This window comes from Triticum aestivum, chromosome 3D (genome assembly GCF_018294505.1).
Source record: "Triticum aestivum cultivar Chinese Spring chromosome 3D, IWGSC CS RefSeq v2.1, whole genome shotgun sequence".
Lineage (NCBI taxonomy): Eukaryota > Viridiplantae > Streptophyta > Magnoliopsida > Poales > Poaceae > Triticum > Triticum aestivum.
The window spans coordinates 344895026-344909236 of record NC_057802.1 but is presented as its reverse complement, the minus strand read 5'-3'; the positions used below and the strand labels follow the sequence as shown (position 1 = coordinate 344909236).

The window sequence follows — 14211 nt, the reverse complement described above, 5'->3', positions numbered from 1 at the left end:
GACTGGAGAGGAAGTTAATGATGACGATCATGATCAAGTTACCACTGAACTTCGTAGGTCCACAAGGACACGTTCCGCACGAGAGTGGTACGGCAACCCTGTCCTGGAAATCATGTTGTTGGACCACGGTGAACCTTCAAACTATGAAGAAGCAATGGCGGGCCCAGATTCCAACAAATGGCTTGAAGCCATGCAATCCGAGATAGGATCCATGTATGAAAACAAAGTATGGACTTTGACAGACTTGCCCGATGATCGCGAGCGATAGAAAATAAATGGATCTTTAAGAAGAAGACGGACGCGGGTGGAAATGTTGCCATCTATAAAGCTCGACTTGTCGCTAAGGGTTATCGACAAGTTCAAGGAGTTGACTACGATGAGACCTTCTCACCCGTAGCGAAGCTGAAGTCCGTTCGAATCATGTTAGCAATTGCCGCATTCTACGATTATGAAATATGGCAAATGGACGTCAAAACGGCATTCCTTAACGGCTTCCTTAAGGAAGAATTGTATATGATGCAGCCGGAAGGTTTTGTCGATCCTAAGAATGCTGACAAAGTATGCAAGCTCCAGCGCTCAATCTATGGGCTGGTGCAGGCATCTCGGAATTGGAACATTCGCTTTGATGAGATGATCAAAGCATTTGGGTTTACACAGACTTATGGAGAAGCCTGTGTTTACAAGAAAGTGAGTGGGAGCTCTGTAGCATTTCTCATATTATATGTGGATGACATACTATTGATGGGAAATGATATAGAATTCTTGGAAAGTATAAAGGCCTACTTGAATAAGTGTTTTTCAATGAAGGACCTTGGAGAAGCTGCTTACATATTAGGCATCAAGATCTATAGAGATAGATCGAGACGCCTCATAGGTCTTTCACAAAGCACATACCTTGACAAGATATTGAAGAAGTTCAATATGGATCAGTCCAAGAAGGGGTTCTTGCCTGTATTGCAAGGTGTGAGATTGAGCATGGCTCAATGCCCGGCCACAACGGAAGATAGAGAAAAGATGAGTGTCGTCCCCTATGCCTCGGCCATAGGGTATATTATGTATGCCATGCTGTGTACCAGACCTGATGTAAACCTTGCCGTAAGTTTGGTAGGAAGGTACCAAAGTAATCCCGGCATGGAACACTGGACAGCGGTCAAGAACATCCTGAAGTACCTGAAAAGGACTAAGGATATGTTTCTCGTTTATGGAGGTGACGAAGAGCTCGTCGTAAAGGGTTACGTCGATGCTAGCTTCGACACAGATCTGGATGACTCTAAGTCACAAACCGGATACGTGTATATTTTCAATGGTGGGGCAGTCAGCTGGTGCAGTTGCAAGCAAAGCGTCGTGGCGGGATCTACATGTGAAGCAGAGTACATGGCAGCCTCGGAGGCAGCACATGAAGCAATCTGGATGAAGGAGTTCATTGCCGACCTAGGAGTTATTCCCAATGCAACGGGGTCGATGACTCTCTTCTGTGACAACACTGGAGCTATTGCCCTTGCCAAGGAGCCCAGGTTTCACAGAAGACCAGGCACATCAAGCGTCGCTTCAACTCCATTCGTGAAAATGTTCAAAATGGAGACATAGATATTTGTAAAGTGCATACGGATTTGAATGTCGCAGATCCGTTGACTAAACCTCTTCCATGAGCGAAACATGATCAACACCAGAACTCTATGGGTGTACGATTCATCACAATGTAACTAGACTATTGACTCTAGTGCAAGTGGGAGACTCTTGGAAATATGCCCTAGAGGCAATAATAAAATGGTTATTATTATATTTCCTTGTTCATGATAATTGTCTATTGTTCATGCTATAATTGTGTTATCCGGAAATCGTAATACATGTGTGAACACATAGACCATAACATGTCCCTAGTGAGCCTCTAGTTGACTAGCTCGTTGATCAATAGATGGTTACGGTTTCCTGACCATGGACATTGGATGTCATTGATAACGGGATCACATCATTAGGAGAATGATGTGATGGACAAGACCCAATCCTAAGCATAGCACTAGATCATGTAGTTCGTTTGCTAAAGCTTTTCTAATGTCAAGTATCATTTCCTTAGACCATGAGATCGTGTAACTCCTGGATACCGTAGGAATGCTTTGGGTGTACCAAACGTCACAACGTAACTGGGTGGCTATAAAGGTGCACTACGGGTGTCTCCGAAAGTGTCTGTTGGGTTGGCACGGATCGAGACTGGGATTTGTCACTCCGTATGACGGAGAGGTATCTCTGGGCCCACTCGGTAATGCATCATCATAATGAGCTCAATGTGACTAAATAGTTAGTCACGGGATCATGCATTACGGAATGAGTAAAGTGACTTGCCGGTAACGAGATTGAACGAGGTATTGGGACACAGACGATCGAATCTCGGGCAAGTAACGTACCGATTGACAAAGGGAATTGTATACGGGATTGCTTGAATCCTCGACATCGTGGTTCATCCGATGAGATCATCGTGGAACATGTGGGAGCCAACATGGGTATCCAGATCCCGCTGTTGGTTATTGGCTAGAGAGGTGTCTCGGTCATGTCTGCATGATTCCCGAACCCGTAGGGTCTACACACTTAAGGTTCGATGATGCTAGGGTTATAAGAAAGGTTTGTATGTGATTACCGAATGTTGTTTGGAGTCCCGGATGAGATCCCGAAAGTCACGAGGAGTTCCGGAATGGTCCGGAGGTGAAGATTTATATATGGGAAGTCATCATACGGTCACCGGAAATATTCGGGGGTATATATACCGGTATTGTACCGGGACCACCGGAGGGGTTCCGGGGGTCCACCGGGAGGGTCCACCTGCCCCGGAGGGCCTTATGGGCTGTAGGTGGAAGGGAACCAGCCCTAAGTGGGCTGGGCGCCAACCCCCCTAGGGCCCATGCGCCTAGGGTTTGGGGGGAACCCTAAAGGGGGGCGCCCCCCTTGCTTGGGGGGCAAGCTCCCTCCCCCCTTGGCCACCGCCCCCCCTCTAGATCTCATCTGGAGGGGCCGGCCCCCTTCCCCCTTCTCCCTATAAATACAGGGGTGAGGGGAGGGCTGCAGCACCACATCCAAGGCGCAGCCCCTCCCCTCCCCAACACCTCTCCTCCTCCGCGCGAGCTTGGCGAAGCCCTGCCGGAGAACTGTCACTCCATCGCCACCACGCCGTCGTGCTGTTGTTGGAGCCTTCTTCCTCAACCTCTCCCTCCTCCTTGCTGGATCAAGGCGTGGGAGACGTCACCGCTCCGTACGTGTGTTGAACGCGGAGGTGCCGTCCGTTCGGCGCTTGGATCATCGGTGATTTGGATCACGACGAGTACGACTCCATCAACCCCGTTCTCTTGAACGCTTCCGCTCGTGATCTACAAGGGTATGTAGATGCACTCCTCCCTTCTCGTTGCTAGTAAACTCCATAGATTGATCTTGGTGATGCGTAGAAAATTTTAATTTCTGCTACGATCCCCAACACAAATATAGTCATCCAATATATCAATCTTTATGTCTCGGCCATTTCCAAACTCCTCGTCATGTCCGTGATCACATTCGGGACTCTGAACTACCTTCGGTACTTCAAAACACATAAACTCATAATACCAATCGTCACCGAACGTTAAGCGTGCGGACCCTACGGGTTCAAGAACTATGTAGACATGACCGAGACTCATCTCCGGTCAATAACCAATAGCGGAACGTGGATGTTCATATTGGCTCCCACATATTCTACGGAGATCTTTATCGGTCAAACCGCATAATGATATACGTTGTTTCCTTTGTCATCGGTATGTTTACTTGCCCGAGATTCGATCGTCGGTATCTCAATACCTAGTTCAATCTCGTTACCGGCAAGTCTCTTTACTCGTTCCGTAATGCATCATCCCGCAACTAACTCATTAGTCACATTGCTTGCAAGGCTTATAGTGATGTGCATTACCGAGAGGGCCCAGAGATACCTCTCCGACAATCGGAGTGACAAATCCTAATCTCAATCTATGCCAACTCAACAAACATCATCGTGGACACCAGTAGAGCATCTTTATAATCACCCAGTTACGTTGTGACGTTTGATAGCACACTAAGTGTTCCTCCGGTATTAGGGAGTTGCATAATCTCATAGTCATAGGAACATGTATAAGTTATGAAGAAAGCAATAGCAATAAACTAAACGATCATTATGCTAAGCTAACGGATGGGTCTTGTCCATCACATCATTCTCTAATGATGTGATCCCGTTCATCAAATGACAACACATGTCTATGGTCAGGAAACATAACCATCTTTAATTAACGAGCTAGTCAAGTAGAGGCATTCTAGGGACACTCTATTTTGTCTATGTATTCACACATGTACTAAGTTTCCGGTTAATATAATTCTAGCATGAATAATAAACATTTATCATGGTATAAGGAAATATAAATAACAACTTTATTATTGCCTCTAGGACATATTTCCTTCATCTACTCTTCCTTGTCGGCGACCACATTTTCACTTCACGGGTCTCATTCCCGCCGCTCATGGAGACGATGAGATGGACCCAGCGATCGCCGGAAGGGAACATAAGGACGTGGAGGACGGGCGGCGCCAGAGGCTAGGTTTAGGTATGGTTGTTTTTTTAATGAAAAGGGTCGAAAATGAAACTAATGTGCTTCGATTTATATGAAAATCATCTGGTTTGGACAAATTTCATTCGGTTTGTTGAAATCTGCTTTCGAATATATGCTGGCACGTTGGATGGCCGGCTCCCGTATTAGTGTCCATGGATTGGTCCCCACCGGTCAGCGGACAGATACGGTGTCCGATTTGGGGGTCAGCATTGGAGATGCCTTAGGAGACATGGATGAAGCCATCAATTCTCTATGAAATATATCAACATAGAAACAATCAACATCTTCAACACCAAATTGTTTTAGTTACATTCTCCATAAAATATATTTTCATACCATGTATATTTTATGATGTAGATCTTATAGCACACCTATAACTTTGATTAATTTAAAATAATAGGAGTGCAATTTTTGGAGAACCAACATTAGGATACGAGGTCACAAAGGGAGCTAGATCATCAAGAATCCATATGTGGTCCATCCCCATCTCCTCCTCTTGGGGTGCAAAGGCAAGTGCTCATGCCAAGATAGTTTCTTCTCCCTCTTCCTTTTGTGATTGTCGGGTCATTGTACTGTCTAATGTAAACTTGTGATAAAGGCATTACTTTTACATCATAAAAAAGGAAGCGAAGATATTACAATGACAACCGTCATTGAAAACAACAGAGATATTATGTGACATTTTGCGGTGATTTTTTAAAAAAAACGGAGGATTACCCCAGCCTCTGCATCGCGCAATGCATACAACCATGTTTATTACATTATTCAACAAGGCCTTACAAAATAAATACATAGACCAACCCAAAGACACCCTCTTGGCAAAAAATCATCGCCCTACCTACAAGATTAATGATGTGCCCTGACCTCATGCCATGCACACCAAGAAATCCGGTGGCCTCACCAAGCCGCCCACCGGCTATCCGAGAGAACCTGTAGAATCCATCATCGCCTTCTTCCGTAGTCTCATCTTCAGAAGCAATCAGTGCACTGATCTTGCAAGACCCTTTTGTTGCCAACGCCACCACGACGCCAGCCTCCTGCGCGCCCGTCAAACGGTATCGAGCGCCGAGACCCCGTTGCTGATGGGGAACGTTGCATGAAAATCACAAAAATTCCTACGAACATCCAAGATCTATCTAGGAGAAGCATAATAACAAGAGGGGGACAGTGTGTCTACGTACCCTCGTAGACCGTTAAGAGGAAGCATATATCACACGGTTGATGTAGTCATACTCGTCACGATCCAAACCGATGAAGTACCGAACGGACGGCACCTCCACTTTCAGCACACGTACGGGTCGATGCCGTCTCCTCCTCCTTGATCCAGGAAGTGAGGTAGGAGAAGTAGATGGGATCGCCGGCAGCACGACGGCGTGACAGTGATGGTGGTGGAGTGATCCCGGCAGGGCTACACAGAGCGCTACCGAAGCAACGAAGACAGGGGAGTTACGAAGTAACGGGAGAGAGAGGGGGCCAAGGGCTTGTGTATCCTCTTGGGCCCCCTTCCCCTCTATATATAGGTGGAGGGGTGTGGTGGCCAGCCCTCCAAGCCCTAGGGGCGCACCAAGGGGGAGGAGTTGGACTCCTACTCCAATTCCCTCCTTTTCCATACACAGGTGGACTTTCCACCTTTCCCAAGCCACATGGGCCTTGAGGGACTTGTGTGCCTAGCCCAATAAGGCTAGGGCGCCTCAACTCACCCCATGCCGGCCCTTGGGACATGGTGGTACCCTTGGTGGACTTCCGGACTCCTCCGTAAGTTTTTGGAACCTTCTGGAAGCTTCTTCGTACAATACCCAAAAAACTGAAACTTTTTCTAGAACCCTGAAAACAACTTTACATATATAAATCTTTACTTCTGGACCATTCCGGAGCTCGTCGTGACGTCCCGGATCCCATCCGGGACTCCGAACAATATTCGGTCACCAACATGCATATCCCAATATTACTCTAGCGTCATCGAACGTTAAGCGTGCGGACCCAACGGGTTCGAGAATCATGTAGACATGACCGAGACACCTCTCCGGTCAATAACCAATAGCGGAACCTGGATGCCCATATTGGTTCCTACATATTCCACGAAGATCTTTTATCGGTTGAACCACGATGTCAAGTATTCGGTTAATCCCGTATGCAATTCCCTTTGTCCGGCGATATGTTACTTGCCCGAGATTCGATCGTCGGTATCTCCATACCTAGTTCAACCTCGTTACCGAAAATTCTCTTTACTCGTTCCGTAATGCAAGACCTCATGACTAACGCATTAGCCATGTTGCTTGCAAGCTCTTTACAATGTTGTATTACCGAGAGGGCCCAGAGATATCTCTCTGTCACACGTAGTGTCAAATCCCAGTCTCGATCCATGCCAACCCAACAGACACCTTCGGAGATACCCGTAGAGCATCTTTATGATCACCCAGTTATGAAGTGACGTATGATAGCACACAAGGTATTCCTCCGATATCCGGGAGTTGGATGATCTCATGGTCTTAGGAATAAATACTTGACATGAAGAAAGCTATAGCAATAAAATTAAGTGATACGATCGATTGCTAAGCTTATGGTTGGGTCTTGTCCATCACATCATTCTCCTAATGATGTGATCCCGTATCAAATGACAACTCATGTCTATGGTTAGGAAACCTTAATCATCTTTGATGAACGAGCTAGTCTAGTAGAGGCTCACTAAAGACATAGTATTTGTTTATGTATTCACACATGTATTTAAGTTTTCGGTCAAAACAATTCTAGCACGAATAATAAACCTTTATCATGAACAAGAAAAATATAATAACCAATTTATTATTGCCTCTAGGGCATATTTCCAACAGCTGCACCTTCCCACCAAGACTCACTGTCGTCAATACTGTAGATGGCATGCCGCTCCGCCTTGGTCACCACATGAGAAGCATACGGAGACCTGGGCCCAGCCACCAAGCCAACCACTTGTCCCTCCAGACGATGTACAACCCCAAAGGTGATGACCCATGCAGGTGACGACGCGGGAACCTCGCCATCATCTGATCCGGAAAAGCCTGATCTGGGGTTTCCCCCGGGGCAAAGATGGAACGTGAATTGCCGCACAACGCCTCCAACGAGGTAACGACACATGCAGGCGCCACCGTTGACAGTTCTGGCCGAGGCCGAACCAAGCTTTTGCTGGCAAATTTGCACCCATCCCCAGCTGGACCTCCAGATCGACCTCATGTGTCATCCAGCACACCCATGGGTGATGTATGCTACCAAAAACTGCACGACCGGAGCCGCACCACAACCCAGAACCGCCACCTTGCCTGGGTGAACCATCGGTCGTGGAGGGGCCCTTACCGTTGCGCCGTCGATGCCGGACGGCACACACGTCTAGGACACCCGCGCGGATCTCCACCGCAACTGCATCCCAGGGCCACAACGAAGGAAGGCCCCGCCGCCGCTATCATCCCCCACGTGGGCTTTGCGCGGAGCTCCGGCGGCGGTGAGGAGAGGGGCGGCGGCGGCTCAAAGCCATAGATCGGATCGGGAGGGAGGGGACCAAGAGAAGGAAATCGAGAGGGAGGACATCGGGAGGATGGGGGCTAAGGGTCGAGGTGATGCAGATAGTAGATACATAAAAAATCATGTAGAAACCTTGTCAAGTTTCCTTACGTTGACCCGAAGGAGACATTTAGTATTTGTAGACTGTACCAAAGTTTTAAGCTCTCTAAAATCAATTGGCAAGCTAAGGGGTGACACATGAGATTGCAAAGTATAGTTTTGATAACAGGTTGGATGGTGTGTTTCTGAGAAGTTTTCTGCTCTGCGTGGCATATGCAGGTAGTCTACCGACATGAATGTAAAATTTACTTCTAGTGTTCTTTGTACCACCTTTATAATTGATGAATAGATTTCGGAAAAAGAAAGAGGAACGACTATAACAACTAATAATCGTTTAAGTAATTAATATACATGGTATTGAAAAAAGAATTTCTGGAAGGGACGATACCGATGGGGGCAAATATAGATGGCAAATCCGAGTTGTCACCCAGGTGAGCCCATCAGCGTTTTCTTTCTGTGTTTCTATAACTTTTCCTTTTTCTCCTTTAAGTTTTCTTTGTTTTGCTTTTATTTCATTTTCTTCCCTTTTCTTTCGTTTGGACTCTAAACCATTTATTATATGAACATATACCCACATGTTTCTAAACATTTTTCGGAATCTATGAACTTTATGCAAGGGATACATAAACTTTTAAATACACGAATTTAGTTTTCTCAATAATGGAACTTTAAATAAGCAATAATTTATTTATTTCACACATGTCAACATATATGTACATTGTGGACACTTTTTATGAATATATGAAAATTTATAAAATTATATTGACCTTTTTTAATACAAAATTTTATTTATTTTACACAGGGACATTTTTTAATACATGATGAATATTTTATTTCCACGTATGAACATATATATCTACATGCATGACATTTTTTGCACCTTTTAACAATTTCTTTAAAACTGATTTCTGACAACTAAAAACCTGAATTCTGACAATACTCGTCAGACATATACTAAACAAAATATTTTTCCGAAATAAGAAAACGAATTTAGTAGGCCGTGGTCTGGCCAACCCATGTAAGGGCCCTATGCGTGTTTTCCTGGTTGGGCCGAGGCAGCCCAAACAGGTGCCACCTTGAAGTCCTGTTCTTATTTTCATTAATTTTGTTCCTATATTATCCGGTTGATACTTGGAGGCCGGAGCTTAAGGTAGTAGGAAGATTATTAGTAACTCATTATTGTCTGTCATAGACAAAAAGGTAGGCTGATGATAATTAAGGGGAAGTTACGAAGTAAATACAATTCCACTGTTTCTTTTGGATTCGGCTGATTGGATAGCACTAAACTTTCTCATGCAATACCCTACATCACCGATTAGATACTTTCCCGGTTAACCCTGGGCCGGCCGCAGAGGCTGCTAGTCAGCATGGCCATGGCGGGCGTAGGAAGTCAGAGAGGTTCGTCGTCGTCGAGGATGCTCCTGCCGCGGAACATCAGCCTCTCTACCGGGCATCTCCCGGAAGCACTGGGCGGAGCCCCTCCGCCGCTCCGGCCGAACGTCATCAACCCTTACGGCCGCCCCTACAGGTGCGCGCGGCTCGATCGCCTTGGCATGCATGCACGTCCATGAATCCACGTGCTATACGAGGTTGAACGACGGAGCTGATCTCGATCGCAGGTACTGGCAGATGTTCCTGATCGTGCTGGTGGCCTACTCTGCGTGGGCGTCGCCGTTCGAGCTGGCCCTGGAGAAGGCCGTCTCCCGGGCGCACCTCGTCGTGGACCTGGTCGTCGACGTCTTCTTCTGCGCCGACATCGTCGTGTCCTTCTTCGTCGCGTACCGCGACAGGTCCACCGACCTCCTCGTCGACGACCGTGGCAAGATCGCCGTGAGGTACTAACTCGTACAGTCGTACTCATCGCTGCGAATTAATTTGTTTCCTTTAGGACTCTTGGCGATATCTATCTATGCCTAATAAGACCATGCGTATTTTGCGCGGATTGGATTTATAGGTACCTGACGCGGCCGTGGTTCGTGCTGGATGTGGCCTCCACAATCCCGTTGCAGATAGTCTACCAGCTCGTGAGGGGCAAGAAAAACGGACCCTGCGGGTTCCTCATCCTTCTCCGGCTCTGGCGGCTGCGTCGCGCCAGTAAGCTCTTTGCAAGGTACTCTACGTACGAGCATACTACTCCATACATACAATGTACTTTGTCCTAGTACGTATCTCGTGTCTCACTAAGAGCATCTCTAACCGATCCTCTAAAAGACGTTCGAGAAATAAAATTATGGTTTTACTCCAATAAACCACGCCTAACTGATCTCATAAAACTGTTAGGGGAGAATAATTTTCACTCCGTGGCCACCCAACCCTTAAATATACCCAAATGATAAGTACCACACGTTAGGTGCGTGGCACTCCGGCCCAGACATTTTTTGATGGCAGTTCCAATCACACAAGGATTGCAATTTTCGGTGACACACGGCAAGGTTCTGAAAAAAATAAACTGAAGCACAAAATTTGCCATCCTTGACATCCCCTTGTCACTAAACATGCCTTCAAAAACGCTCGGAGTTGCCATGTGCTTGTACCTGACGTTCGGTACTTATCAGGGTCCTAAATATAGGTTGGCCAACGTTGGGGTAAAAATCTCCATCCCCCACCACTTGACCTTATCCACTCCGCCGCCGATGATGCCTCCATGCTTCCCAAAATGGCCGGATCTAGCTGCCGCTCCCCGCCACCGATCAGAAGCGCCGCTCCACGCTCCAAGAGCCTGTGGTCGCAACGTTGTGTCCTCCTCCTGCGGCGGCGCTTCCTGGTTCCCCGACATGCCGCCACTGCCGGCGCCATAGAGTAGGTGCCTCACCGTGTGGCAGTGGGCATGGGGGACGTGGGTGGCGGAGATCACCGACCGCGATACCCGTCAGCGGATTTGGATCAGTTCCTACTAGTCGGCATCGCGAGCATACGGCGTCATGTTGGTGTGCCTCCATGGTGCAAACCCCCGACTAAACTTCCTCGAAGTGCGTCGACGAGGAATTCATGGCGGAGCTCCGCCACCTGTGCCCGGAGCGTCTCCACGAACAGTGTCGGCAGTACAAGTTCTATAGGCCGGGGGTGATGACGGTCATCGACCTTTGCTTGCTTCGGGTTCGACGGAGATGGCGAGGGCGGTGGCGATGGAGCGGGCCAGGGCGGTGGCGGCGGAGTGGGCCAGGGCACCGGTCCCATGACCGACGAGGAATGGGACAAGATGATTGCCGAGGTCAATGATAGTGATGATGAATAGTTTGTTTAGTTTTTATGTAATCTTTAGTTTTGATTTCATTTAATGTTATATAAAATGGTTTACACTAGTGGCTGAATCGAGTTCTAATCAAGTACAATGGACTAGTTTGATCAAATTTGCACCGAATTTATGTTATTTTTTGAAGGAGTTAAGTTTAAGGTTTTAGTTAGAAACTGCACTTTTTTATAGAGGCAAATATACTTCTCTAAAAGATAGAAAGTCATATACTCTTCTAAATTAGAAGGGATCGGTCAGAAATGCTCTAACACCAATATACAAAAATCATGGCCCAATAAAAGTAGCATGTCTTTCGACATAGAATGAAACAAGTAACACCTGTTCGGAGGCCAGAATCCATCTGGGGTGGAACAGAATGTCAGATCTTTGAGTCACTTCAGTCCAATCCTTTGGCAACAGGGCCATTTAGGATTTTGTGTCTGGCTAATAATGTGTACGAGTGTGCTCAATAATGCATCCATAAACGATTTAAGATACGTTTTATAGAGTTGGGCGGGGCGTGGCATTCTTTCTTTGGCCTTATCTTATCGGCTGTATAGTGCAGTCGCGCTTGAAGCGACCTTGATCTGAGACTGAGTCTGTCCATGTTCCACTGATCTGAGTATTTCACTAATGATTCATATAGAGCATGGCGGTGAACAGAGGCTAGCAGATGTGTTGGTACTCCCTCTGTTTCTAAATATAACACTCTTTAGATATTTCATTCAATAAGGGCTACATACGAATCTACATATTCTAGAGTGTAGATTCATCTATTTTGGGACCAGAGGGAGTGCATGTTTATTCATGACTAATAACGAGGTAAAATCGCACACATTTATTTGTACGAACATTGCAGGTTGGAGAAGGACACCAGACTGAGCTACTTCTGGACTAGGTTTATCAAGCTATTCTGCGTAAGAACAATACCTGAACACGAAATTCGTCAGCAAACCCGAATTACTAGTTGGCTCATGCATAACAGAAGTTGGTGATGCAGGTGGCTCTGTTTGCGCTGCACTGCGCGTCGTGCGTGTACCTGTGGCTCGCGTTCCACTACCGGGACAAGGAGCAGACGTGGATCGGCAGCCTCCGGGGCGACTTCAAGGAGCGCAGCGTGTGGTTCGCCTACACGTACGCGGTGTACTGGTCCATGACCACCATGGCCACGGTCGGCTACGGCGACCTGCACGCCGCCAACACCGGCGAGAAGCTCTTCAGCATCCTCTTCATGCTCTGCAACATGGGCGTCGCCTGCTACGTCATCGGCAACATGACCAACCTCGTCGTCCACGGCGCCACCACCACATTCCGCATGGTACCTTCCTCACCAGCAAACAAACGCATAGTAAAAGCATCACACGCGGTTGCAGTTGCAGTTGATGCATGCATGATGCACCATTAATTGGACCTGCAGAGGGACATGGTGGACCAGGTGGCGAGGTACGGGAAGGCGAACCGGCTGCCGGCGTGGATGCGGGAGCAGATGGTGGAGAGCGTGCAGCTGAGGTTCCAGATGGCGGAGCTGCTGCTGCCCGACGAGGTGCTGTCGGAGCTGCCCAAGGCCGCGAGGTCGGCCGTCGCGCAGCACCTCTACAAGGCCACGGTCGAGGACTGCTACCTCTTCCGGGGGGCCTCCGACAACCTCGTCGTGCAGCTCGTCTCGGAGATGAAGGCGGAGTTCTTTCCGCCCAAGATGGACATTGTCCTGGAGAACGAGAACCCGACCGACTGCTACATCATCGCGTCCGGCCAAGTGGTAAATTCACTGCACATATTCTCACGACCTGTTTTCTTCGAGCCAGTTCGTATATTCCCTGACTGACATCATTGTGTATCATTTCAGGATGTGTTGAGAACCGCCAAGGACGATGGCCTGGAGAAGGTAAGCCCGGCCTGAAATTTGCCGGAACCCGCTGAAAAAATAAGGTTCTACTCTTCTTTTAACTGAAAAAAAATGGACAACGACTATATAACCTGCGATTGCTCTGGCTGTGTTTCAGTTTGTCATGAGGATAGGGCCACATGGCATGGCGGGTGAAATCGGTGTGATGCTCAACATCCCGCAGCCATTTACCATCCGGAGCAGAACCCTAACCCAGGTCATACGTATAAGCCGTAGCCACTTGCAGAACACCGTCCGGCCTGCTACTGCAGACGGGGACACCATATTCTCCAATTTTGTTCAGGTACTATATGCACATATGCTGCATTATTCAGGTGCTGTCCAGAAGCAAAAATATCCTGATGATTTAGTGTAAAAAATTCTTTTACTAGATTGTCTGAACTTGGAATTAATTTTACCTTTCTCTCCAGTATCTTGAATCTCTGAAGGTGCGACATGGAGAGGAGCTAACATTTGCCAGAGATGTCGGGCATGACACACTCCCGTTTCAGAACGGCGACCCGATACGTGTTGTTATCCACGGGCAAATTCCGCACGGCAGTGGCATGGCGGGCAACCGCGCGGCAGGGAAGCTCGTATGTCTGCCTGGTTCACTGGAAGAACTGATGAAGCTTGGCGAAGACAAGTTTGGAATGGCGGCGAGACATGTCCTCACCGCCGACGGCGCGGAGGTGGATGACGTTCGCGCGCTGAGAGACGGCGATCACCTCTTCTTAAGTTGACAGGGAACTGTACTCTAAAGTCTCTAACTCAGTGCATGTATAGATAGGGGGATCGACTACGTGCAAGTTGACTGATTTTTATTTATTGATCAGTCGACCGACAGTCGATTTATCTTTGGGCTGTAGCGTTAACTGCTGACGAGGATGAGGACAGACAACGCGCGC

The 14211-nt window shown here is 47.6% G+C and overlaps 1 protein-coding gene across 1 annotated transcript; it reads left to right on the top strand.

Moving 5' to 3' along the window:
* The first annotated feature begins 9355 nt into the window (after positions 1-9355).
* LOC123074619 (potassium channel KAT6-like) lies at positions 9356-14162 on the top strand. Its single transcript, XM_044497414.1, has 9 exons — positions 9356-9714; positions 9806-10021; positions 10141-10296; positions 12278-12335; positions 12419-12736; positions 12836-13177; positions 13265-13303; positions 13422-13607; positions 13735-14162. The coding sequence occupies exons 1-9, from the start codon at positions 9554-9556 to the stop codon at positions 14044-14046; spliced, it is 1788 nt and encodes a 595-aa protein (XP_044353349.1). The 5' UTR covers positions 9356-9553; the 3' UTR covers positions 14047-14162.
* Positions 14163-14211: the final 49 nt, after the last annotated feature.

Coding starts and splice junctions, on each gene's coding strand:
- LOC123074619 (XM_044497414.1), top strand. CDS start 9,554: ATGGCCATGGCGGGCGTAGGAAGTCAGAGAGGTTCGTCGTCGTCGAGG. Junction 10,297..12,277: donor GCCAGTAAGCTCTTTGCAAG/GTACTCTACGTA, acceptor CGAACATTGCAG/GTTGGAGAAGGACACCAGAC. Junction 13,178..13,264: donor TCATCGCGTCCGGCCAAGTG/GTAAATTCACTG, acceptor GTATCATTTCAG/GATGTGTTGAGAACCGCCAA.